This window comes from Raphanus sativus, chromosome 4 (assembly GCF_000801105.2).
Source record: "Raphanus sativus cultivar WK10039 chromosome 4, ASM80110v3, whole genome shotgun sequence".
NCBI lineage: Eukaryota > Viridiplantae > Streptophyta > Magnoliopsida > Brassicales > Brassicaceae > Raphanus > Raphanus sativus.
In genome coordinates, this window is record NC_079514.1 from 37946511 (window position 1) to 37972694 (window position 26184).

Consider the following 26184-nt stretch of genomic DNA (forward strand, 5'->3'; position numbering starts at 1 on the left):
GAAACAATTGCGATACATTTGAATTAGTACTCTTGATAGCTCAAAACATAGTTGCATTCTAAGAGTCCAAGAAAGATGAAATAATTAAGAAGCCATGATTCTTGTACAATCACAAGTTACAAAACCCTTAACATTTTGTAAAGCTTGATGTCCTCTACATGGTGTACTTAGCTGTGAATTCTACGATACTTAAACACATATATTCCTTGGATGATCGCCCCTCTGATAGTTTGCTCTAGAAGCTATTATTGTTGAAAACATAGAAAATGCCAGATGGATAACGGAAACGTACAAGATAATTTCATTGGTACCTACCAGCCATTCCAATAAAGTATAACTTGGCCTCTGCAACTACATTCTCTCACAGCATGAGGGGGGATTAGTAGATACGCCACATATCAGTCTATCTATTTTGGCGTGAGTGTAACTTAGCTCCCCTTGTTAGGCTGACTTGGTATATATATATATATATACGAGTTCCCAGTCTTATTTGACTAGGTGCTTCGAATATTTACTTGGGAGAGTTAAGATAACAGGAATAAACATCTCAGATTGGATCAAGTTTCTTAATAATTGAATTATCATCATCTATTGTAACTCGAGATTCTTAAAAGAAGAAACACACAAAACAAAAACTAGAGCTATCTCACTTGAAATTTCAAGCTTAAAAAATCTTCACATTCTCAACATAGTTGAGATAAATGTAGAATCTCTTACCATGAAAAGCTTCCATTCCTTGGATTCCAACTTTTGTGATCGTCTTTCTCTCCACGTTGAAGTAGATGACATATGAAGGCACTCTTTGGTAGTTCGGGGAGAAGACGATTTCATTTGTACCAACCTGTAACGCCCCGACCCGTCCAGTCATGAAGGTGGTAATACGTAGACATGCTTGGACCACTCATGTTTTGCAGCATCTTGTAGAACCCACAGCTCAAGACTTGTACTTGCTCGACTAACATCAGGAGAATACCTAGACATAAGCAAACCTAACTTGCCATTGTAGTTTACCGTTATAGTTGAATGATGCATTGCTCCATTGAAAGTTTCCATGAAGTTCACAAAGCTGAGCTTCTCAGACCTCAAATCAAAACAAACTAGCATGGAACTGAAGGACGAAAAGATATGTGCAGCTGTGTAGTAGAGAACACCACTGATGCATATCCACTTATTAGAAGAAAAATGTGGTACGCAACACTCGACCAACCTCCATGACAAATACTTGGTTCCTAATGTCCGGACACGGTGCTGCCTAGAGATCCCACTTGAATGGGAACTTTCCATTGACAATACCTTGAACTCTTTCGCAATGGGCTCATATCCAAGATAGCCTTCCTCAACGACATCTGGCTATATACTTCAACGGCAACCCCAAACAATTAAAACAATTGGGATCATCTTGCGGCCGGTCTTCCCTAGTTCTTCCAAGATTTCTTCGACTCTTTTGAGATAACTGACCATTTAACCATAGTACTCTCCTTGGTTGGTCATCTTACGTATACCTAAAGTTATCTCTTTTTCCTTCCTTTGTAACTACTCAATTGACCACATCTTATTTGACTAGGTGCTTTAAACGTCTATAACAAGAATAAACATCTCAGTTTGGATCAAGCTTCTTAATAGCTGAATCATCATCATAATCTATAGCTCTTCCTTCAACTTCTTAATTTTGTAAATTTTCTCGATGATCTTTTGCAAAGTTTAGACTTAATGATAAGATTCTACTCCACACAAACTTAAACAGCAAAAGAAATAGGTTTACAACTTGTGATCTACCATATCATCTTCTACAAGGGTCTGGACAAACATCATTCTCTGGCAAGCTTAAGCAAACTTGTGCCTCTCTCTTACTACACTAGATCTAACTTGAAATGCTTAAAGAAGCTCCACATTCTCAACATAGTTGAGATGGGTGTTTATCATCTCACCCTGAAAAGCATCCATTCCTTGGATTCCAACTTTTCTGACCGTCTTGCTCTCCACGTTGAAGTAGATGACATAGGAAGGCACTTCTTGGTGGAATGGGGATAAGACGATTTCACTTGTACCAACCATTCCAGCAATGAACATGTCCTCTGAAACTACATCCTTCCACAGAGGTGGTAATACGTATACACGCTTGGACCACTCATGTTTTGCAGCATCTCGAAGAACCCACAGCTTAAAACTTTTACATAATCGACTAACATACCCAGAATCTTCAGATGACGACATAAGCAAACCTAATCTGCCATCATATTTTATCATAGTTGTTGAATCAGGCAGTGTTTTATTGGAACCTCCCAAGAGCTTCACAGAGCTGAACTTCTCAGTCCTCAAATCAAAACAAACTACCATAGATTCCACTGAAGACGTGGATTCTGTAGCTATATAGTACAAAACGCCACTGATGCATATCCACTTATGAGAAGAACAGTGTGGGATGCAACATTCGACCACCCTCCATGACAGTTTCTTGGTTCCTAATGTCAGAACATGGAACTCCTTACCATCATCACATACAGACAATACCTTGAACCGTTTTGCAATGGGGTCATATCCAAGATAGCTTCGCACTGCGTATCTCAACTTTGGGTTCAGTCTTGGTAATGTAAAGGACTGTCCTGTGCTGGGGTTATATATCACCGTGACAAGCACTGGTTTGTTCCTGCCTTGTCTAGCTCCATAACAGAAGAAGCCATTGGTACAACCAAACAGTTTATAGTAATCTGGGGAACGTGCAATATGATTGGTGGCAACGACATACGAATTGTCTTTAGGCTGAGATGACGAGAAGAAGTGAATCTCTCCTTCATCTTCATCGTCGAAGACGAAAAGAAGCCGAGGCCGAGAACATGATTTGGTGAAGAAGGAGTCTGTGAAGTCTTGGCTGCGAATCACGGAGGACCAGAGCTTGCATACGCAGCGACATCTCGCTATAGACTTCAACGGTAACCTCAAGAATATCTCTGTTACGATCTCAACGGGAAGCGTGAGTGAGTTTCGATCAAATGTGGTCGTGGATCGCGTAACGCGATGAGAAATACTTAGACCACCACCCTTCTGCCGCTTCATAGCGAGTACTTTTGAGAATGTTGTTATGTGTTCACCTAAGGAGTGAAGTATGTTTTGTCTCTGTGAAGAAGAAAGAGAAAAAGACATAGAAACACAAACATTTTAGAACCAAACACTAATCTTCAACTACGGTTTAGAACTTTAGCCACAGATTCTACAGAAATGTCACATTCATCAGAAGAAATAACAATCTACAAGAACTTCATCAATGTAGATTTTACAAATTGCACAAGAACAATAATGGTTTCAGCATTTCTTACCTCGAAATTCGCTGTCACTAGAGGTTGAATTTTTGGACACGGATTTGCAGTCAGAACAATCGTAAATCTCAGTTAGGGTTAGACTAGAACTATCCCCAAAATCATTTGTCGGGGGAAGATAAAAGAGAGTGAGTGCAGTAGTAATATATGGGCCTTTTAGTGGGCTTAGACAATATTTAAAATGATGGACCGTTTTGTGGGTTTACGATGGTCTCACTTGAATTTTATTAAAAACGTTAAAAAGTATCTGGACAAACTAGTAACATTTTCTAATTTCGTGGGTATACAAAATCATACTCTTTTTTTTTTTTGATCGAAAAAAAAAAAAAAAAAGAGTATGATTTTGTATACCCACAAAATCATACTCTATCTATCACAGCAGCACTGAAAGATGACATTCAAAAACATCTCAGTTATGGATTAGTATTTAACTATTTACAGCATTTATAACAAGAAGATTGTCTATCATCAATCCCCTTGTTGAATCTTCTACAAGAGGTTGATTTTCAAACCAAGACGCTAGAAAGAAAAAAAAAAAGAAACAAACAAAATGAAAACTACACTTGAAATGCTTAAAGAAGCTTCACATTCTCAACATAGTTGAGATAGGTGTTTAGCCTCTTACCCTGAAGCGGTTCCATTCCTTGGATACCAACTTTTCTGATCTTCTTGCTCTTCACATTGTAGTAGATGACATAGGAAGGCACGTCTTGGAACCAGGGCGTCAAGACGATTTCATCTACACCAACCATTCCAGCAAGACACATTCTGTCCACAATCACACCCTTCCACAGTGTTGGTAATATGAATACATGCTTAGACCACTCATGTTTTGCAGCATCTCGAAGAACCCGCAGCTTAAAACTCTTACATGCTCGACTAACATAACAAGTTTCTTCCGACGACATAAGCAAACCTAATCTGCCATCGTAGTTTATCAGCGTTGTTGAATGAGGCAGTGCTAGTTTTAATGGCAAGCTCTCCACAAAGCTGAACTTTTCAGTCGCCAAATCAAAACAAACTACAATAGATTCCATTATAGGAGACCTAGAATCTATAGCTATATAGTACAGAACGCCACTGATGCATATCCACTTACGAGAAGAATAATGTCGTACGCAACATTCGACCACCTTCCTCCATGACAGTTTCTTGGTTCCTAATGTCAGAACATAGAACTCCTTACCATCACATACAGACAATACCTTGAACTCTTTCGCAACGGGGTCATATCCAAGATAGCTTTCCAATCTATGTGAGTTCAATCTTGGTAAGGTCAAGGACTGTCCTGTGCTGGGGTTACATATCACTGTGACAAGCACTGGTTTGTTCTTGCCCTGGTAAGCTCCGTAACAGAAGAAGCCATTGGTACAACCAAATAGTTTATAGTAACGTGGGAAACATGCAATATGATTGGTGGCAACGACATGAGAGTTGTCTTCCTGATTTTCAGGCTGAGGCGACGAGAAGAAGTGAATCTCGCGGCGGACATCAGAGCAGGCTAAAAGAAGCTGAGGCTGAGAACAAGATTTGGTGAAGAAGGAGTCTGTGAAATCTTGACTGCGAATCACGGAGGACCAGAGCTTGCATACGCAACGACATCTCGCTATAGACTTTAAAGGCAACCTCGAGAATATCTCTGTTACGATCTCAACAGGAAGCGTCAATGAGTTTCGATCAAGTGTGGTCGTGGATCGCGTAACGCGCCTAGAAATGGTTAGACCACCCTTTGAGACGTTCTGTTTCATGTTCTGCGAAGAAGAACAAAGAGAAATACATGAAAACTAAACTTACTAACCTGAAACACAACACATTTTAAAAACAAAAGGTATATTCCATCCAAGAAACTAATCTTCAAACAAAGTTTAGAACTTAGCAACAGATTCTACAGAAATGTCACATTCACCGGATTAAACAACAATCTACCACAACTTCATCAATGTCGATTTTACAAATTGCAGAAGAACATAGAGTCAAAATATTTGAGCACGTTAATTCTTACCTCGAATTCACTTTCACTAGGCTGAACTTTCTGGACGGAATTTTGCAGTAGAACAATCTTAAATTGCAGTTAGGGTTTCGAACTATCCCCAAAATCACTTGTCGGGGAAGATAAAGAGAGAGTGCAGTAAAAATATATGGGCCTTTTGTGGGCATAGACAATATTTAAAATGATGGGTTTACGATGGGTCTGACCTGAACTTTATTAAAAACGTTGATTTGCTATCTACAAATGAGGCAGGCCATGACCCCGTTACATGGCATCTTCTCCAATAGACAGTGAAGATCGAATCGAATTTGATCTAATGACTGAAATATTTGCTTGTGTCTTATTTACATAAGACAAGAAAATACTAAACGTTGGTAGGTTTGGTTCTCGTTTGGTTTATCCCATGCAACTAAAAGCTTTAATCTTTATAAAAAAAAAGTTATGCCTTTTGCAAAAAAATGTCTTTGATAAGAGATATGTCAGATGATAGATGATCGAAGTGTATATAATCTACTTTGGCGTGAGTGTAGCTAATCTACCCTTTATAACTGACTATATACACGAGTCCCCCAGTCTTATTTGACTAGGTGCTTTGTACGTTTACTTGGAAGAGCTGAGATAACAATAATAAACATCTCAGTTTGGTTCAACCTTCTTAATAATTGAATTATCATCATCAATCTATACCTCTTCCTTCAATTTTTTTTTTATTATTTTCTACCTTTTCTTGACTATATCACGAAGTTTTGACTCATGATAAAGACATTCGAGAATGTAACTCAAGATTCTAGTCGATACAGATCCAAAAAAAGACGGCACAAAAGTTAGACGTACAACTTGTGAATTTATCATATCATCTACAAGGGTCTGGACCAAACATTATTTTTCTGGCTAGGTTAAGTGAGATCTACCAAAATAATAACATTCTGCAAAGTAGAAAGTAGAAACTCTCTTTCTCTCTTTATCATAACATTGAAAGATCACATTCTGAACTTCTCTGTTTTGGATTAGTATATACATTCGTAAAGAGTCTGTAACAAGAAAATCACCTATATCATCCACAACAGGTGGACCTTTTCAAACTAAGATGCTAGAAGAAAACGAAACACACACAAAACAAAAACTACACTCGTCTCTCACTTATAAAAATGCTTAAAGAAGCTTCACATTCTCAACATAGTTGAGATAGGTGTGGAAACTCTTACCCTGAAACGCTTCCAGTCCTTGGATTCCAACTTGTGTGATGGTCTTTCTCTCCACGTTGAAGTAGATGACATAGTAAGGTACTCTTTGGTAGCGCGGGGACAAGACGATCTCATTGGTACCAACCATTCCAGCAATGTACATGGTCGTCTCTGCAACCACAACCTCCTCCCACGAAGGTGGTAACACGTATACATGATTGGACCACTCGTCTTTTGCAGCATCAAGCAGAACCCACAGCTCAAGACTCGTACTTGCTCGAGTAACATTATCATGAGAGTCTCCAGACATAAGCAAACCTAGTTTGCCACTGTAGTTCACAAGAGTCGTTGAACCAGGCATTTTTTTACCGAACTTGACAGAGCTGAACGTCTCAGACCTCAGATCAAAACAAACTACCATAGCATTCTCATAAGATCCGACTGCTCTAGCTGCGTAGTAGAGAACACCGCTGATGCATATCCACTTACAAGAATGCACATGTGGTATGCAACACTCGACCAACCTCCATGTCAGTTTCTCCGTTCCTAATGTCAGAACCTGGTGCTCCACTGAGATCCACTTATCACTCACAAACGACTCCTTCATCCACAACATCTTGAACTCTTTCTTCATGGGCTCATATCCAAGATAGCTTTTCACTCCATACCTCTTTTTCAAGATCAACCTAGGCGTGGTCAAGGACTGTCCCGTGCTGGGGTTACATATCACCGGGACTTGCACTGGCTTTATCAGCCCCTTAAAGAACAGGTCAGGTTCATAACAGAAGAAGCCGTTGGTACAACCGTAGAATCCATTGGAACGTGGGAAACACGCAAGAGGGTTTGAGGCTACAACGTGCGAGTTCTCTTCGGGATTTTCGGGCTGAGGGGACGAGATGAAGATAAACTTTCCGTGATCTTCGCATGCGAAAAGGAGCTGAGGGCGAGCGCAAGATCTGGTCAAGAAGGAATCTGTGAAATATTGGCTGCGGAGCATGGAGGAGAAGAGCTTGGATGCGCAGCGAAATCTCGATATCGACTTCGGCGGCAGCCTCGAGAATATCTCCATAGCGAGGTCTTCAGGTAGCGGCGGTGAGTTCCGTTGTTGACGTCTGGTCATCGATCTTGTAACGCCTCGGTAAGTGGTTGGAGCACCACCACCGTTCGAGCGCGGTGGTTGCATGGCGGAGACACTCGAGTAGAGTTCGTTAACGTTCTTGGAGAGACTTGATTTCGTAACGAACTCTTTGTGTTCGTATTGGTTTGGAAAGAGTCGTGTATCTTTATAATAAAGAAAATCAAGAACTACAGATTATGTATGATAATAAAAACCCTTGTATTGGAACTCTTCGTGCTTTCTTTTAAGCAGCCACTTTACTTTTACAACTTGTTTTGACTTCGGTTAATATAACAACTTTTAATACCCAACTTGAGTTCAAAAAAAATATTTTCGAGTACAGTTTGGAGTTTTACTTTCAATCTCCATAGGAACAGCTTCAAATTCCTGATGTAATGTACCTTTTGATTCTTGAGCCGCGGTTTCAAAACCGACGAGCTCACTTATTACTGATTGGCAAGGCAAAATCATGCTAATAGTTCCAAAACAAAGTAAAAACAATACACAAAAGAATACAACAAAACAACTGAATGGACCCGTTTCATGGTTGATGTAGCATAAAAAGACAAAGATAAAAGGTCGTGCTCCGTGGAGACTTTCACTCAAGAGTGGGATTAGTACATATGCCACAGCTCAATGTATATACTTTGGCGTTAGTGTAGCTAATCTACCCATGTTAGACTGACTTGGTATTATGCACGAGTTCCAAGTCTTATTTGACAAAGTACTTTGAAAGCTTACGTGGAAGAGCTAAGATAACAAGAATAAACATCTCAGTTTGGTTCAACCTTACTTAAAAATTGAACTATCATCATCTGTAGATTTTCGTTAAACTTTGATTTTTTGTGTCTTCCTCAATTATTTTCATAAGAAATTTTGACTTGTGATAAACACTCGAATAATATAACTCAAGATTCTTAAAAAAAAAAACAACACACAAAACAAAAACTACACTTATCTCACTTAAAAGTGCTTAAAGAATCTCCACATTCTCAACATAGTTGAGACAGATGTGAAAACTCTTACGCTGATACGCTTCCATTCCTTGGATTCCAACTTTGGTGATCGTCTTTCTCTCAACATTGTAGTAGATGACATAGGCAGGCCCTTTTGGCCACCACGGGGACAAAACGATTACATTTGTACCAACCATTCCAGCAATGACCATTCTTTCTTCAACCACGTCCTTCCAAAGAGCAGGTAACATATAAACATGCTTGGACCACACATGTTTTGCAGCATCTCGTAGAACCCACAGTTCAAAACTTGTACTTGCTCGAGTAACATCGACAGAATCATCCCTCGACAGAAGCAAGCCTAACTTGCCATTGTAGTTTACCATTGTCGTTGATACCTCCATTACTCTATTGAAAGTTTCCATCAACTTCACAAAACTGAATTTCTCAGACTTCAAATCAAAACAAGCTACCATGGAATACCGGGACATACCGTTGACTTTAGCTGCATAGTACAAAACGCCACTGATGCATATCCACTTATCAGAAAAATAATGTGGGATGCAACATTCGACCAACCTCCATGACAAATTCTTGGTTCCTAAAGTCAGAACTTGGTGATCCACAGAGATCCACTCATCACTTACACGCGACTTAATCATCGACAACACCTTGAACTCTTTCGCAATGGGCTCATATCCAAGATAGCTCAGGTCATATCCTATATAGCTTTGCACACCATACCTCTTTTTCGAGATCAATATTGGTAAGGTCAAGGACTGTCCCGTGTTGGGGTTACGTATCACCGGAGCAAACCCTGGATATTTCTCCTCCTTCAAGATTACGTAAGTTTTATCACAGAAGAATCCATTGGTAGAACAAACATAGTTTCGAGAGAAATATGGGGAAAGCGCAAGATGTTTGGTTGCTACAACATACACATACGAGTTCTCTTCCGGATTTGAAAGCTGAGGTGACGAGAACAAGACAACTTCAGAGTGAACTTGAAATGCGAACATAAGCCGAGGGCAAGCAGTAGATCTGGTCAGGAACGACTCTGTGAAATCTTGACTGCGAAGTATAGACGACCAGAGCTTGCATACACAACGACATCTCGCTATAGACTTCAACGGCAACCTCAAGAATATCTCTGTAACAACCTCAACAGGAAGCGTCAATGAGTTTCGATCAAATGTGGTCATGGATCGCGTAACGCGCCGAGAAATGGTTAGACCACCCTTCGAGACGTTCTGCCGCTGCGGTTTCATGGCGGAGACACTTGAGTAATGATTCTCTGAGACTGAGAGTGAGAAGTGAAGTTTCTCTCTGTTGTTATACAAGACGAAGAAACAGTGCGTGTCTGCATGATTGGTTAAAGTAAAGGTTAATAATTAGAGAAATGGAACAAGATATAATTTCACACTCTGCATGCGAAGCTGAGTAATGTGTTTTCTTGGACGAAGAGGCAGTTGCGTAGATTCCGAGGAGTTGGTATTACTTTTTATTGGACCAACAGAGTTCGTTTTGTTTTGGAAATATAACTTTATGTTTCAGAATTATGCATGCTAAAGCCACAATAAGTGTGCATGTATATTAAAAAAAAAAAAAAAGTGTGCATGTATATCGAGAAAGCCAATATAATTCACTTTTTAAGGGTTTATTGGACATTAATTTTATATGATTCATCTTCACAAATATAATTTTGAAGGTTTTTATTTTATATTTAAATAATAATTAATTATATAATTACATAAAAATATAATACTCTACAAAAGATTATTTAATGATTTTGCATAAAAGATGTATAAAATAATAAAAAAATAATACTAAACATAAATCATATAAAATAAATATGATATAATATGAAAAAGTAATTTAATAATTTGGTAAATTGTTTTCGGAACTACCAAAGTAAAATATTGTTCAAAAGGAAGAAATGAGTTTTTCATCTTGTGGGTCTAAATTTAGATTGATAACTTTTATATTTGTTAAACTAGATATATGCACAAATATTTAGATCTAGTACATAATTCAAATTGCAAAAAAGAACTTTGTTTTTTTTTCTTTATGTTCTTTTAATGTGTACTTTTTTACTTTGAATTAAAAAGATTGCATATGATAAAAATTGACTTTATGTTAAAACCCATGCCGAAAGAAAAAAAAAACTTATGTTAAAAAACTTATGTGAAAAAAAAACTTATGTTAAAAACTTATGTTAAAAAAAAAACTTATGTTAAAAATAGCAAGCCTTTTTCAGAAAAAAAAAATAGCATAAAATAACTATAGTTTTGACTTATGACATCAGTGCCATTTTAATTAAATTTTTTATCTGCAACGGCATTGATCACAGTTCTCAGTCTTTGACACAAGATTCTTAGGCTGCTACAGAGAACTCCAACTTAACTTTTAATACTCGATACAAAGTTTGAAAAATGGTTTCATTTCTTCCATGCACCAGACTTATTAGAGCTCATTTCCGCATAGAAACAGCTTCGACTGTGGTAAATGTATGTTTCGATTCTTGAGCCTCGGTTTCAAAACCGAGCTCGTCATTTCTTACTGATTGACAAGGTAAAAGATCATGCTAATAGTCTCAAAATATCAGATTCTTAGCTAAAAACAAAAAAAGTATATAGAGGTCTGTAAAAAGAATACAACAAACAACTGAATGGACTCGTTTCCTCGTTGATGACAAAGAAACAGACAAAGATACAAGGTTGCGTTACCCGGTGGAGACTTTCTTTGTTGGATTATAAACGCTGAACTCGCCAAAGTCTCTTCGTCCACTGGCAACAAAAACAAACCAAATTCTTGTAAGAATCTCTCAAAGTTAACCAGATATGATAATGACAAAAGTGGTGGTTACCTGTGAGTAACATCCCAGCCACCAGGCAGATGACGAGGATGAAGAGCATCAACAAACACTTTCCTCCATCTCTGACAGAAATCACGAACACCGTCCTCTCCATGTTCCTTCAAAAGATACTCTACAACCTGTTTCCCGTGCGGTCCATGTCCTAGCAAGGAGAGCTTCGAGTTCTGCTGGTGCAATATGTTTCCGTTACACTGAGTATCATTCAGCTCTGGAGCTCCATCTCCTCCACTCTCATCCACAACTACGCTACTCTCTTCATTCACATCATCACCTCCAGGAGGAGGACCTTCCTCAAAGCCGTTTGCATCAGTTGCATCTGTAGCAACTATGTTACTGTTCTCTTGTTTGACAGAGACACCTTTCTTTCTTTCGTGTTTTCTTCTCTCGTGAGGACTCATCCCAATGAGTAAAGCCTTTTCCAAATCTTCTTCAGTTACATCCCTTCCACCGTAATACATCTTCACAGTCTATAACACAAAACAGCCATCAAACTCCATGAAACGATTAAGAAGAAGATGATCCATTATTTACTATTATTACCTGCAACAACTCCTCACGGCGACTAGAAGGCATCCTATTCCCATGCCTCAGCAGCGCCATCGCAGCCGTTCTAAGATGCAACGGAGACACACCTGCATCTTCAGATTCACCACCCGTTGATTCACACTCTGTCCCATTTGCTTCCTTCGAATCCATCACTCTCCTAACAAAAAGAGGGATCCCAAACTCCGCAGCCACTTCTTTCTTGTACCTCTCCGCAGCAGCATGCGCAACCTCATGACAATCCACACAAAGCAAAACTATATCATGAGACCTGTGACTCTTCAAATGCTCAGGGAAATGAACTCTATAGCAAGAAGGTATTATCCTGTAACGAAGATAGTGATCCCCTTGGCCACATCCAACGCATATGTTCTTCTTGCTCTGGATGTAAAAATCATTCCCTTCATCTTCAGGACGTCCTTTAGGTTCGAACAGAAGCATTATGGCGAGCGGATCTTCTTCCACTAGCTTGGCGAGGCCGCGGCTCATGTACCATTCCAGCTTCCTTCTGTCGCAGTAGCATAGAAGCCTCCCGTCGTTTGCGTAGATTCTGCAGTTGTGGTAAACGGGAGCCTTGCAGGAGAACTTCTTGACGAAGAGGTCTCTCGACGTCTTCCGTGTGAACCTCTTGAGGTTGTTGTTGTGTCCGTTTCTCTTGGGAGGAGCGGAGGAGCGGTGAGTTAGCTTTGTGTTGAAGTTGACTAAGAGTGAGTAGTTGAAGACGGAGATAGGACATGTTCCGTCTGTTCCTAAACATTTGTCGAGAACTAGTGGTAAGATAACATCAAGCTTGCTTAACTTGTGTTGAGTCATTTGATGAACATCATCAAGATGACTACAAATAACAGCGGATGGAGTAGACTCATCAGCTTGGGATATTGAATCATGTATGTCTTCAGGTGTAGTTGGATGGTTAGAAGCAAGAGCGATGACAGCTTGGTCAGACAACACGTACCGTGTGCTTTCATCATGAATCCGTGCCATCAAGTCTCTCCATGCACAAAGCTCTCTTACAAGCTCCTGGAACTGAAAGGCGGAAACATCAACACGGTGCTTAATTGGATAAAAAAACATTGAAGGCATACCTTGGGATCCAAGGAGATGGAAGAGTTATCTCCATGGCCGTTTAAATGACGGTAAATCAATGAGGAAGCAGCAGCGTTCCCAGGAAAATCTTCGGTCTCTTTGGTGTAGAGTTGTAAGCAGATCATGTTTGAGCGTCTACTAGCCTCGAGAAGAAAACTGAATTTGTCATCGGTGCTAGATGAATCTTCTGATGCAATAATATTTTAGAACTTTGTTTTGCAAAAAGAAATAAAACAGTTTGGTTTCTTAGACTCATATGTTCTTAAACTATATCACGAGTTATCCCCAAGTGTCCATCATATACAAATGTTACTGGATAGTAAAGATGCATATACCAGTGCCTCGTTGTTTGAGCTCAGCAGTCATACTATCAGCAATGTAGAGTAGATAGTGTGCATCTGTTCTAGCATACCGCACCATCTCTTCGGACAAGGGACGCTGTCTCCAGTCTTCACGCTTCATTGAAGATATGATTTAAGCTTTAGCATATATCTCAATAGATTGCGACCAAAAAAATAAAATAAATATATATGCATTAATGTTAAAGGACTCACTTGAAGCAATTTGTTAGTACCCACTCCACAAACTGACTCAAGTAAGTATGCTAGTGACCTTTGAGGCTTTGCCAACACCTCACATGCCTTGGCAGTATCAAGCATATTAACAACATATATATGGAAGTCTCTTTGAAGCCACAGAACATCGTTGTCGGCTCCATGAAACACCTTAAAAATCAATATGTACCGATTAATATTCAAATAAGTATATAAAATCTTACATTGAATTTAAAGAAACATATGAAGCGTTTCATAAGAATCTGAAACAATCAAAGCGAATAGATTCTATATATGAAACAAAAAATATTACCTTACAAATATCAGGATTGGAGAAAACAGGACGAAGTATACTCATTACATCATGTAACGCAATAGTATCCACCAAAAAATCTTCTTCTTGCGTTGAGATCTGCAAGTGGCCAAGAACAATATCATATACCAAACACTCCTCCCAATATGCAAAAACAAGATTTAACAGTTAGTTACCTGAATCAGAGCAGTGAAACCAAGAAACGATCTCAAGCTATGCTGCTCAGTATCAACTGCAAAAACCTTCTCTTTAGCCAATGTTTCCGCAAGCTTCTTCAATTCAAACTCAGTCTCCACCCACACATACGAATCACTCATCTCCAGTGAATACTCTCCTCCTCTCAAGAACTCAAACTCATCGAGACGAGGATTCTCTAACAAAGCAGTGATCTCAGTTTCGTACGGATGACAGTTCGAAGGTTTGTCTGCATCGGTACAAATCAATGAGACATGTAAATAAAAACATTTAAAAATCTTTTTTTTTCTTTATGAGATGTTGAGACCACCACCTCCTCCATCCTCGAGCTTCTTCTTCAAGTGTTTGAATCCAGAGTAAGAGTTGTCGGCAAGCACGCGTTTGAAACCGAACTGCGGCTTCTTGTCGGAATGCAGATAACACGAGCTCGAGCGAGGAGAAGATGTCTGCTTCCTCCTCCGCCGACGATACTCCGCCGCGAGTAGAACCGTCGCCGCCACGAGAGTGGCAACGGTGATTGCGAGTTTGACCTTTTCGTTGACCACCATTAGTACTGTCTTCGAATCTCAAAAGTGTTGTTCGTTGGTGTTTTTTTCAGACCAAATCTTGCCGCCACCACGGTGTTTAGGTTACATTACATTAAAGCACTCTCATTGTCAACGGCGACATAGACACATGGAGATCTTGACACGTGTTTAAATCATAGGCCCGTTGATTTTAACACGTGTCTTTTGGGATAAACTAAACCGGCCTGTTAACTGTACCTATATAGATTTGGGTTGGTTGGCCCAAAAACGTTAATAGTATGAGAATTTACAGTAATATGTGAATTCAAGGACACCAGCACTTGTATATTACTACCACAAGTCCATTTATAATTTCAATTAAGTCCATAAACGTGAAACTCTCAGGTTACATAAGTGTATGCCTTCAAATACATCAAAATGTTAAGAGCTGTCAGCACGCATAGGCACATACCATCACAAGGAATGAGCGAGATGTTAGAAGTTCATGTGAAACGGATACTTTTAACATTATTCAACATTAAACATCAGGAGGAATAAAAATTAAGAGAAATGGGTGTATAGGTTGTATGTTTCTTAATTTGTGGTTTATTTCTCACATTTTGTTGTTTCTTAATTTTTAGAAAAATTCACCTTAAGCTATATATTTGTATAGTTTTGATGATGTGTTGTTCGTTGGTCAGCATTGTGAACTCTAGAATTTGATATTTTTAAACCCCCCTAAATATTATTATTTCCACTCGATTTCAGATTTATGACTTGGTCAATGGTAGTGAATGGTCTAATGTATTCATTCCCAAGCTTGGCCGAGTCTTCAAAAACTAATAAATATATATATTTTTAAATAGGTTTATAAGACCAGCTATGTCATAGTGTCAGAATCAGACCAGGCCATAATCTAGAATCAATAATTGCATACTAATGCTAATCTTTATAAGACTGTTCTTTTTAGCTTTTAAAGTAGTAGTACCTTTTCTCTCATGGTACTATCTGACTTTGAGAGACATAGGAAAAAGAAAGTATATTTTGAGGTCATGTTTCATTTCCTTTTCTTTAGAGTTATTTGGAGTGACATATAAAATAAATAAAGTAAAATGAAATGTAGATCATTAATTTAAAAGAGACTTCTGATCTAAGAACTGTGGTGTGATGTCAGAACTCAGATAAAGTGAATTTTAACTACTAGGAAAAATATACACCGACTACTTGCATATTATTGTTATTATTTATCTTCATTTTATTGTTCTTTCTTTCTTGGAGTGCCGAAATTTAAGGAGATTATTTCTCGGAAGAGTATGGAATAATTTGCATATGACATAAGCCAATGGCAGTAGATGCAACTCGCTAGTCGTCTTGCTGCCCAATCACATTACTCCTCCCTGATTTCGTCCTCTATGTATATTCAGCTTCCCAACGTTCATACTCTATGTATATTTAACTTCCCAACGTGTGCAATAATTATTCTCCTCAGTAAAAAATCAAATTACGTATAAGCTAATCAACTTGCGTTAACAGTCCCGGTTTAGTCTAGTTTGAGATCCTCAAAATGTAGTGTTGGTCACTACTTGCGTTAACACTACTTGGGTTTATCAGTGGTTACCTGGTTAAACGTTTGACATGAGCTTTTAATTTTCCTAGCACATCAAGATTATGGAATAACCCACTAATGTTAATTTTAATAGTGTTGGAGTATCACGCATGTGTATTTACTATTTACTATTAGTCGCCCCCATGGTGGTGCAATTACTGTTCTCTTGTTCAGCTCTAAACTCGATTTCTGTGTGCCATCCTTGTATAAAGTTGATCTAATATGACATGATTATTTTTTAAAAGCTATAGAGCTCATTCTCATCTCATTTTAATTTCTCTTTTGTTTTTCTAGGTCTCTTGGAACCATGTTGACATAAAGTTCTTAGCACACCCAAACTAAACAAATAAAGAAGCTTTTACACAAACAAAGACAAATCAAGCTCACAATTAGCTCTTTTTGTTTCTTCTTTCGATTGTAAAAAAAAAAAGACATGAGTATGCTCAGGTGGAGCTTTCAGATTAGTAGATTCCAGGCATGTTGCCCCAGTAGGATGATCCCAAGGAGGACATAGGATCTACACTGGAAGAAGGTGGTGGCTTGTGTGGTTCCACCCTGCTATTACGTTGGTGGTGTCCTATCAATATTCCGCTCGGTGAGGCCTCCTTTTGGATCTCTGTCGTCTGGTACCAATCAGGTAATGGTGTGGTTGAAGGGAAGCTGTTGAGAAGGCTCTTCAATATGTAGTCGTCATCATCATCCACTGTTGCCTTCAACATCGTTGGCTCATTGTGCTTCTCGTAAAGATTAGAATTTGCTTCTGTTCATTTAAGATTAATATGTATTTAACAAAATTAACATGAAATACATGATTAGTAAAAAACAAATATGTATTCGATATTACCGAAGATCCAAACTAGATTCGGTTTCACTTTGATTAAATACATCTACTAGGCTCTTTTGTGGGATCAAATCATATCTACTAGGCATTATTAAAATATAAATTAATGGTTATAGCAAACAAATAATGTATAAGTGAAAATGATTTGATCAATTCATATAAAACTTTACCAAATGATGATTGATGAGAAGAGCTGAAATGACCCATCAACCGATTCTCAGAATCCTTCTCCACTCTCTTGTGATTCTCACATAGACCACTCGAAGAAACCCTAGCGTCCTTGAAGATTCCGCCACGAGACAAGGCTCGAGACTCCTCCAAGAGGGCGTCAAGCAATCCACTGTTCCCCGCAGGTGAATCAAGATGGACATTATTGTCAAGCATAATATTAGAAGTGCCCGATTGAGTCGGTGTTTGGTTTGAAGGAAGCTCTAGGACGGTATTGTCTAGTCCTAAAGAGAAATAACTCGGTATCGTCTCATGATCTCCCATAAGACTCATACCATCGATGTCTTTCTTACTGGTAACGTTTGTGTCCAAATTCTCTGACATGAGTTCAAGAAGTTGGTCGGGTTTACATAACTCATTCGACGATGAGGATGAGGACAAAGGAAGAGAGAAACCAAACTGGTTATTGTCATTCTCAAAGCTATTGTTGTAAAGAGAGAACATATTGGGAATCTGATTAAGGCCGGGATTAGTAGAGATTAAGGGATCTAAACACAGCTCTTTTGGAGGTTGAGAAGATGAAGAAGAGAATGAAGACGAGGATGATGAAGTATTAGAGGAATTAGTGTATTGAATCAAGTTCTGGTGATTAGGATAGTCTTGGTTTGGTAACTGAAAGGAATTAAACTCAAACTCATCATCATTACCAATCCCTAGATGCTGAATCTCGTGAGGGTATAAAGGCAAGCCAGCTCGTTGTCTTCTCTTCATCCTCGTGTTCCAATAGTTCTTGATCTCGTTGTCCGTTCTTCCAGGTAACTACAGTATATAAAAAAAACTTTACAACAAAGGATAAAAAAAAGTAACATAAGAGATGAAAGATTGATCATGCCAAACCAAAGAGATAGTAGATTCAAAACACACTGAAACATGCAGTTTATGTGTTTAACTAGAAAATTTTAATTGCATATAAAAATTTAAAGCTCTTTAATTCTAGAATTGAAGAAACAGATAAGGAGAATAATAAGTGACTTTTTAAATTAAAAAAAATATTGTTCATGAGAAAATAAACCTGAGAAGCCATACGAGCCCACTTATTACCCAACTTAGCGTGAAGCTCGATGATGATCTTCTCTTCATCAGGACTAAAGGATCCTTTCCTTAGATTTGGCCGGAGGTGGTTCGCCCACCGTAGACGGCAGCTTTTCCCACACCGGAGCAAGCCTGAGTTCTTCTGCACGGCGTTCCAATTACCTTCACCGCGTTTCCTCACGTACTCCGTCAAGATCGCATCCTCTGTCGTCGTCCATGGACCTTTCTTCAGCCCTCTCTCCGCCGTCGACGTCTCTTCACCACCGTCCATATTTGGAAGGAAAACAAGAACCCTCCGATCAAGGAGGAAAAAGAGGACTTGTTCTCTCTGTTACTTGATGTATACGATATTTGTATATATAAGTATTTTTATGTGTTATGAATTAGATATATAGACAAGGAAAGAAAGGGTGAATTTTCTTTTTGAGATTGTTTGGTGTATATTTGAAAGTGATATTAATTTTGATCTAATTATTACGTAATACGTTGTTGTTATTACGTGCTCTATGTAAACATTGATGCCATCTTTTGTCCCTTTCTATCGTCTCTTTGGTCTTTCCACGAGAGAAGACAGAGAAGATTCAAGAAATTGCAGGAGTTGAGAGAAAGAAAATATAATGTCTTTAGACCAATTAGAGATATTGTGATGTGATAATTATGAGAAGTACATATGTTTTCTTTTTTAAGAAAGTCTTATCAACTTTCAGTTATGTTATTTGTGTATGTATTTTAATAGATTTAGAAATTTGTAGTTTTATTTAGATACGAATTCGATAAAGATTATTAAATCAATTAAATACACAAACCAATAACAATTTTTAGTGATTGATCTCATATCTTACAATGTATTTGATCTCTTTTTTTTTACTATTACCATTTTCTATAAGTCGTCATCAATACAGTAATCCATACTACTACTTAGTCAAAACTGTTAATTTGATGTTAACAGAGAATCTAATGGAAAATGACCTGTTACACGCATTAATAAACTTTATTGAAACATACGCAAACACTCGAATTAACCATGACCAAGATAGAAACATTAATTAAAATTAGATATATGTAAATAAATAAATAAATAAAGTAGAGGAGTGAGTGAGCTTCTTTCACGGCCGCGCATTGCATGCCTAATGGAATGGGACGTTCTCTTCAAGGACGCGTTTTTCTCTTGCACTACTTCTTCTCCTGCTCATATTCTTTTTCCCCTACGCAATTCTATCTCTCTTCTCGCTTTAAAAAAAAAAAATATTTTATAAAGAATATAATGATTCATTATTATATTTTCTTTAAGACAGATGACATAAATAAAAAATCAAAGGTGATTTTATGCGATATTTCATGCATAATACGTTGGCATGATCACTTTTCATATGTGCACATTTTTCATCAAAGCACTAATAAGTGGTGATAAACATATGTTTTAGAAATTAATTAGAAGCAGTTAATAGCTATTAACAAAGACAAAAGCAAAAAAAAAAAATAAGAGAAAGAAAAAGAGAAAGGTAATAAATAATTTAATTAAATTGCTGTTAATACTTTTTGTCGTATATACATAGTCACGAGTTACAGGACTTAATTTTTTAATAATATAGATAAATTAGCATTTATTGCGTTTAGATGTTTTATTTAGAAATAAAGTGATTATTGTATGTTTTAGCTGGCAGAATTTATAGTTATAGTGAAACACGTGTAATTTGTCAAATGTTTATATTTTAATCTTTTTGACATCTCCTTAATTTTTCAAAATATTTGAAGAAATGTCACTACTATTGATTTATAATATTTTATTTTTTAAGATTTCCAATTATTAATATTTATATCTACCCATTATTAGGAAACAACTTATATTTACCTATAATTTAGAAAACTATAGATGCTACAAACTGATATGAGATTCTATAGGTAAAATTTGTTAATAAAGCATTTAATATACGTCTAACAATTTATCTAATGGCTACCTTTCGAAGTTTTGCATGTTATACTTTCGACTAATTAAGTAAACCCCATCGATTGTTATACTATTATGATTATACAAAAGTATATATATACTAGTGGTTTTCCGGCGCTACGCGCCGAGTTCGTACGTTTATTATCAGATGAATTTGTAAGTTATTTTATGGTTTTAGTAACGAATATATGTTCAAAAATATGACGATGAAAATATGTTGAAAAGGTGATATTTTTCAATCCAAGAATGATTAGCGATCATAGTGTACTTTGTTTTGAATTTGCTTAGATCAAAGTAGAATATATTATATGGTTGCGATCGATTTTAATAAAAATAGAATAAAATGTTGATACTCGTAACAAAGTTAATTTAGTTAAAATTTAAACATAAAATAAAATTAATGTTAAAGAAGGCAAAATGTATTTACTTTCCAATTGATTTCAATGGTAGGCTGTAATGGGAACTTTTAGAAGCCAATAATTTGGAATTTTATTCACTACATGTGAATATATATGTACAAACACATTTAAAAAGAATACCTTGATAGATATACAAATCCAGAGAATTTAATCATAATCCAACTGAGTTTGTACAATATTTTATAATGATTAAAAGAATGCTCCCACAAATTTTTTTTATTTTAAGAAGTTCAAAAACATTTATGAATTTTAAGAGAAAAACAAAGAATGTGGAGTGTGATATTACAGCCTTAGTTATTATATATATATTGTCACAGACAGCCTTAGTTATATATCACTGTTCTGTAATCATGAACTATTGTTTTCTTGGAGAAACCAAATGGCACAACCATGATACCTATAGATTGCTATGTATTTTTTTCAGACCATTCATCCAGGGAAGAACCCGTTGGTAACATTATGTGATGTTGCAGAGTTGCTTGCATTTGTCACACCATTGATTGTACTGATTGTTCCATAAAAACAAACAAAAGTCAATTATAAGTCTAGCTGACCAGGTCAATTCATTGGGTCTTAACTGTTTTCCGGTGATGAATACGTCATCTGCAATGCTACATCGCCATGTAAAGGCCTGAAGAAACCTGCTTCTTAACTCAACGTTTGCTTGATAAGAGCTCATGCCTTGTTGTTACTGTTGTTGATGATGTTCTGCAGAAGAAGATCCCCTTAATGATTGATTAAGGGCTGCATCACTTTCCTCCAACTGAGATAGATTGAGAGAGAAGGCCAGAAATATCGTTAAAGATCTCAAATGAATTCAATTTCTTGGGCATTAAGATTTCGATGGCACTATCTTTCTCTTAAGATCTCTGTTGGTTTCCTATATCATTTCCTCCTGTAAATAAATCAATATGAGAGTGTTGTATTGAATTATTGAACACTGTGAGGCTTTATATGTACCTTTATTTTGAGGTCAGATAGTTGATCAAGCATCGACCAAGCCTGACAATGAGAAAACAAATCCAAAATTGGTACTGTTCTAGATTCTCTTTAGACTAAATCAAATCCAAAATTGGTATACACAAGCTCAAGAAATCACAAGCTCAAAGAAATCTAAGGAGTAAGTTATTTATGTCTGAAATCGAACAGAACCCAGAGAGAAAGAAATAACCAATACCTGTAGATCTTCCAACCATGGCTTTAAAACAGAAATCATCAAAGACAAAGCCGTTCCCGTCATAGAAGCGAGAAGCGGAAGATGTTTCCAAATAGGATTGTGGCAAAGGATTGTGGAAAGGCAAGTTTTTTATGAGATTCGCGAAGACTGAAGAGAAACCATCAATAGATGAGAAGATTAATGGTAAATCTGAAACGTCGTTTTTGTGAAAAAAAAAAAGTAATCTGAAACGCCGAAGAGGCGTGCTAAGAGACGATGTGATGGGGAAAGCCATGAATCTGTTTGTATGATAAAGTACACAAATCGCGTGCACTACACATAACAGACGAAGAAGAGGAGAGTGAGCAGTACGCGTAACACATACGATCCACTATGGTTCCGATACGTGTCGATAAACCCCACCCTCTACATAGCGACTTGGACGCCTAAGGAGGCGGATATATATTACAATGTTAGTAATTGTGTGGCGTATTCTCGATATGCAGTTAATTTCCCATGAGTAATTAGCTCAGAATTGTGGAAGCACCTTAGCCTAATGGTTAAGGTCTAAAGACATCTATATTCAGGTTTGGGGTTCGACTCCCAGACTATGCAATTTATTGCAGATTTTCTCAAATTCAAGTTTCAAATCCCGGAGAGAACACGATTTATTAGGCAACTATGCAGATTATGAAATAAAGGATTACAGGCTGATCAGGCGTGGATCTTTATAGGACGGCTCAGATGATGCAGTTAGGCGTAGATCTTCATAAGACATGTAGTATTGTCGATTGTCGAATCGTCTATGTAATATTCCTAATAATTGTAATATCATAATAAATCAGCGTTGAAAAAAATAGCTCAAAATCTTAAATATCTTTAATAAATTAGTTTAAATTTTACACAAGTAACTCCAACTAATCTAAAATTTATGAAAGTGCTCCTGGCTAACTAAAAGTTGTTTTAGATCCGCCCCGTTGATAGATGTAACATTTTACGATACATGCACTAGCATAACCAACTTATCAAATACGAAATATTATTCAAATCCAAAAAAGTCTTCACCTGCTAGTCAGTCTAAGGATCTTAAGGATGGACCTTCCACCAATTTGCATAAGGTACATTCTTTTTCTCTCTCAAAGTCAGTTAACTCTTTACCTTTGTTAGCAGCCTCGTATTATGGAGGAAACTCCATCTCAAAAAAACATTCCAGAAGATTCTCACACTTCTGAGACACTTCTGAGAAAGAGCAAAGTTTTGGTCAAGCTTCTCCCCAATCTCATATCAGTCATCAAATTCATTCCGAGATCCCTCTCGTGTCTGGAAACGATAATGGTTTGTTTTTGGTTGGAGAAACATCTGGTTATAATATAACTAGAGGAGGAAGACCAATAAAACCTACTCAAAAAATTCAAGGATCAGAATGGACTAATGTTAGAGAAAAAGGTAAACGAGGTCGTCGTGGCCGAAGGAACTAATTTTGCTAATATTATCATGTTCTTCTACTTGCTCTTTACGATTCATTCTTGAATTGTCTACTAGGGTTGTTTTCCCTTTTGTTGTTCCAAACTTTATCAAACTTATGAATGAAAACTCATACTTGTATCGTTTTTTAAATTTTTAATATTAAAGCCAGTTACAAAAAAAAAAAAATTCGATTGCTTCATGATTTTTCTTTTGTAAAAACGATGAATTGTTACCAGTTGTATTATATATACTCCGATAGGTATTATTCTTGAAAAGAAAATGCGTAACTCCTATATAACGCAGTTGCCAATCTACATATTATAAAAAGTTAAAAACTATCAACGAATGACTTACAAAAACAGTTTCCTGTATGGTTCAAATTATATTTCATATACTAATTCGATTTCTTAAAAAAACATGATTAATACAAACCAGACTTAATATATTAATTTGAAATTATAAAATTTCTATCATGAAAATTTGAGAATCACTAACCTTCCAAGTTGGAAGTAATACACCACACTATCGGGTGAAATTTTGAACGTTGATCGATTTCAAAACTATTTTAAGTGGAGACTTTTAAAAAAATTACTAGATTTTGATCCGCACGTCCGTGCGGATATATATTTCAAAAATATATTGCTATTTATTTTTCTTTTCAATATCAAATGTGGATAAAAAAATTCAAATCTAAAGAACCTAACCGATCACGATTCGAAAGAGTAATACCAAACCAAACTAAAATTGATTAAATATTTTCAAGTATTTAAAATTTTGATATTTAGACAACCGAAACCATAACCAATTCGAACCGAAGTATTTTGGATATCAAAATGTAACCGAAAAAGATTTATATACGTATATATATATATATATATTAATTTTTTAGTTTTAATGTGTATAAAAACATCCAGAATATATATGATACTTTTCAGTTGGTTTAAATACTTGAAAATATATAAAAATAGTCAAATATAAATATCTAACATAATGGAAGTACACTCAAAACACCAAAAATATTTAAAATAATTATTGATTTTAATCCAAAATTTAAACCAAACCAACTTATATGTTAAGTTATTCATATTTATATACAATATATTATTTTATTTATAGATTATAAGAAATTCAAAATTTGTAATGAATTTTAAAAAATAATTTAAATGGGTCATCCGAATCCGAACTTAATCCGCAAATATCCAAATATAATTTGAATTGAAAAATTTTGAAATATCTGAATGGACTGAAATCTTTGATCCCGGAAACCCAAAACCCAAACAGATCTGAAATGAATCCGAATGGATATCTGAACGCCCAACCGTAGTCATAATCTGAATTTAAATTCTACACTAGATTTTGACCCGCGCTTTGAAGCGCGGGTTTATTTTTAAGATTTAAATATTTTTAAATTTAAAATTTTAGGTAGAATATAAGTTTGGACACATTTACTCAGGATTAAGGAACCAAACCACCATACAAAAAACCACAACCAAAAGTGGACCGAGCTTCATATATAACCGAGGGGATCCAATATTTCTAACACCATAAAACCAGGACCGGATGTACCCAATTTTTTGATATACCTACTATGCCTAAAATATTAATTATTTTTAATTTCTAAATAGAGAAATATCTAAAAATAATATTGATAAACCGAATTACCCAAAACCATATTACCTTTTTAATTCGAAATATTAAAAGTTATATTCGATATTTTGTCCAAAAACTTGAATGACCTAATATTTAAATTGCCGAACCCAAAACATCTGATTTTTTTTCTTATAAATCCAAAATATCCAAACTGAAACCAAATATTGATGAGTAATAATACATATATTTAATTGGTGTGGAAAAAGCATTGTATTTTTATAAATTATTTCACTTCTTTTAAAATATAAACAATGTCTTCATACCCGATATAGACTATTGTCTAACCAGTAAACCTGATAATCGTATATAATATGATTTGGATTTAATGAAAAATCCTTAGTTAAATATCCAATAAAATCTAAAACCCCCGTAAAACCCACAGACATTATAATATTTTTAAAAAAATCTGATTAAACTTTTTATATATATTTTTTAATTGTAAAAACTAAATAAATTATTTAATTTTTCAAGACATTGTATTTGTGTTATGCATCTTAACTTATAGGTTTTGTAGTGATTATAAGTGACATATGTGAGTTTTGAAATCTATCTTATTAAAAGAGAAGTACCCATTTAAAAATACCCCTTAGTTTTCACTTTTATTTACGCTTCATACCACTGTAGTATTAATTAAGATTCTTATTTTTATGCTTGTCTTTTTCACTTTAGTTAATGTGTTTTCTAAAATTAAATACAGAAATAAATAGTACTTTCTATTTTAATGCTTTATCTTTTTCACTTAGATTAATGTGTTTTCCAAAATTAAATTTGAATTAAATACAATTCATTAACTTCTCCACTAAATCAATGTCAAATTAAAAAATACATTTTTATTGGACAAACAATTCATAGAAATTATAATAAAACATTTTTTTATTTAACGAATCTGAACGAAAAATATTACCAAATTTGAACCGAAACTAGATAATATCCAAACGGATTTACCATTTTGGTATCTAGAGAACCATAACTAAACCTGATCTGAATGAAATATTTTGGATATTCGAATGTATTTAAATCATATTTATATACTTCAATATGTTAGCTATTTTTAGAGTTAATATCCAAGATATAAGCTATTTCAAAGTTGTTTAAAATATAAAAAAATAGTCAAAAGTAAACATCTAAAGTAGATAAACAATTATCAAAACACCAAAAATACTTAAAATATATATTTATTCTCCATCCAAATATTCAAGTTAAA

At 36.0% G+C, this 26184-nt stretch overlaps 7 protein-coding genes and 1 long non-coding RNA gene across 9 annotated transcripts; all 8 read right to left on the reverse strand.

Annotated features, from left to right (window-relative positions):
* Nucleotides 1–540: 540 nt before the first annotated feature.
* LOC108850909 (F-box protein At5g65850-like) lies at nt 541–1574 on the reverse strand. Its single transcript, XM_057009194.1, is given in 2 exon segments — nt 541–870; nt 873–1574. Coding segments are annotated over 2 exon segments (618 nt in total). The 5' UTR covers nt 1285–1574; the 3' UTR covers nt 541–664.
* A 126-nt stretch (nt 1575–1700) lies between these two features.
* LOC108855587 (putative F-box protein At3g23960) lies at nt 1701–3453 on the reverse strand. Its single transcript, XM_018629441.2, has 2 exons — nt 3315–3453; nt 1701–3114 (listed from the first exon to the last, which is right to left on the reverse strand). Exon 2 carries the CDS (start codon nt 3052–3054, stop codon nt 1876–1878), a length of 1179 nt encoding a protein of 392 aa, XP_018484943.1. The 5' UTR covers nt 3055–3114; nt 3315–3453; the 3' UTR covers nt 1701–1875.
* A 278-nt stretch (nt 3454–3731) lies between these two features.
* LOC108855589 (putative F-box protein At3g23960) lies at nt 3732–5451 on the reverse strand. The gene is made up of 2 exons (XM_018629443.2): nt 5317–5451; nt 3732–5065 (listed from the first exon to the last, which is right to left on the reverse strand). Exon 2 carries the CDS (start codon nt 5060–5062, stop codon nt 3887–3889), a length of 1176 nt encoding a protein of 391 aa, XP_018484945.1. The 5' UTR covers nt 5063–5065; nt 5317–5451; the 3' UTR covers nt 3732–3886.
* A 987-nt stretch (nt 5452–6438) lies between these two features.
* On the reverse strand, nt 6439–7846 carry LOC108855590 (F-box protein DOR-like). The gene has a single exon (XM_018629444.2). It carries the CDS (start codon nt 7669–7671, stop codon nt 6457–6459), a length of 1215 nt encoding a protein of 404 aa, XP_018484946.2. The 5' UTR covers nt 7672–7846; the 3' UTR covers nt 6439–6456.
* A 732-nt stretch (nt 7847–8578) lies between these two features.
* LOC108855586 (putative F-box protein At2g19630) lies at nt 8579–10060 on the reverse strand. Its single transcript, XM_057007726.1, has one exon. It carries the CDS (start codon nt 9827–9829, stop codon nt 8579–8581), a length of 1251 nt encoding a protein of 416 aa, XP_056863706.1. The 5' UTR covers nt 9830–10060.
* A 1078-nt stretch (nt 10061–11138) lies between these two features.
* Nucleotides 11139–14763, reverse strand: LOC108855738 (protein RRP6-like 3). Of its 2 annotated transcripts, none has more exons than XM_057009293.1 (9): nt 14441–14763; nt 14109–14356; nt 13933–14031; nt 13620–13790; nt 13401–13521; nt 13065–13252; nt 11977–13005; nt 11428–11903; nt 11139–11347 (listed from the first exon to the last, which is right to left on the reverse strand). In XM_057009293.1, exons 1-9 carry the CDS (start codon nt 14673–14675, stop codon nt 11284–11286), a joined length of 2631 nt encoding a protein of 876 aa, XP_056865273.1. In that variant the 5' UTR covers nt 14676–14763; the 3' UTR covers nt 11139–11283. The 2 variants fall into 2 exon arrangements, with proteins under 2 accessions (XP_056865273.1, XP_056865274.1); XM_057009294.1 differs by having other exon boundaries at nt 13065–13249; nt 14441–14762.
* Nucleotides 14764–16614: 1851 nt separating this feature from the next.
* On the reverse strand, nt 16615–18875 carry LOC108852994 (transcription factor MYB101-like). Its single transcript, XM_018626458.2, has 3 exons — nt 18321–18875; nt 17251–18067; nt 16615–16999 (listed from the first exon to the last, which is right to left on the reverse strand). Exons 1-3 carry the CDS (start codon nt 18609–18611, stop codon nt 16701–16703), a joined length of 1407 nt encoding a protein of 468 aa, XP_018481960.2. The 5' UTR covers nt 18612–18875; the 3' UTR covers nt 16615–16700.
* Nucleotides 18876–21035: 2160 nt separating this feature from the next.
* LOC108853184 (uncharacterized) lies at nt 21036–22153 on the reverse strand. The gene is made up of 3 exons (XR_001949695.2): nt 21885–22153; nt 21668–21709; nt 21036–21602 (listed from the first exon to the last, which is right to left on the reverse strand). It is a non-coding gene; the product is annotated as an uncharacterized LOC108853184 (long non-coding RNA).
* Between the last annotated feature and the right edge of the window lie 4031 nt (nt 22154–26184).

What these genes read in the sequence shown, in the direction of transcription:
- LOC108855587 (XM_018629441.2), bottom strand. Translation starts at nt 3,054, where the DNA reads ATGAAGCGGCAGAAGGGTGGTGGTCTAAGTATTTCTCATCGCGTTACG.
- LOC108855589 (XM_018629443.2), bottom strand. Translation starts at nt 5,062, where the DNA reads ATGAAACAGAACGTCTCAAAGGGTGGTCTAACCATTTCTAGGCGCGTT.
- LOC108855590 (XM_018629444.2), bottom strand. Translation starts at nt 7,671, where the DNA reads ATGCAACCACCGCGCTCGAACGGTGGTGGTGCTCCAACCACTTACCGA.
- LOC108855586 (XM_057007726.1), bottom strand. Translation starts at nt 9,829, where the DNA reads ATGAAACCGCAGCGGCAGAACGTCTCGAAGGGTGGTCTAACCATTTCT.
- LOC108855738 (XM_057009293.1), bottom strand. Translation starts at nt 14,675, where the DNA reads ATGGTGGTCAACGAAAAGGTCAAACTCGCAATCACCGTTGCCACTCTC. An exon ending in GCCGTGAGGAGTTGTTGCAG is followed by an intron (nt 11,904 to 11,976) that starts GTAATAATAGTA and finishes TTTGTGTTATAG; the next exon opens with ACTGTGAAGATGTATTACGG. An exon ending in GGCTGGGATGTTACTCACAG is followed by an intron (nt 11,348 to 11,427) that starts GTAACCACCACT and finishes TTTTGTTGCCAG; the next exon opens with TGGACGAAGAGACTTTGGCG.
- LOC108852994 (XM_018626458.2), bottom strand. Translation starts at nt 18,611, where the DNA reads ATGGACGGTGGTGAAGAGACGTCGACGGCGGAGAGAGGGCTGAAGAAA. An exon ending in GGGCTCGTATGGCTTCTCAG is followed by an intron (nt 18,068 to 18,320) that starts GTTTATTTTCTC and finishes TATATACTGTAG; the next exon opens with TTACCTGGAAGAACGGACAA. An exon ending in TTCTCATCAATCATCATTTG is followed by an intron (nt 17,000 to 17,250) that starts GTAAAGTTTTAT and finishes TTAAATGAACAG; the next exon opens with AAGCAAATTCTAATCTTTAC.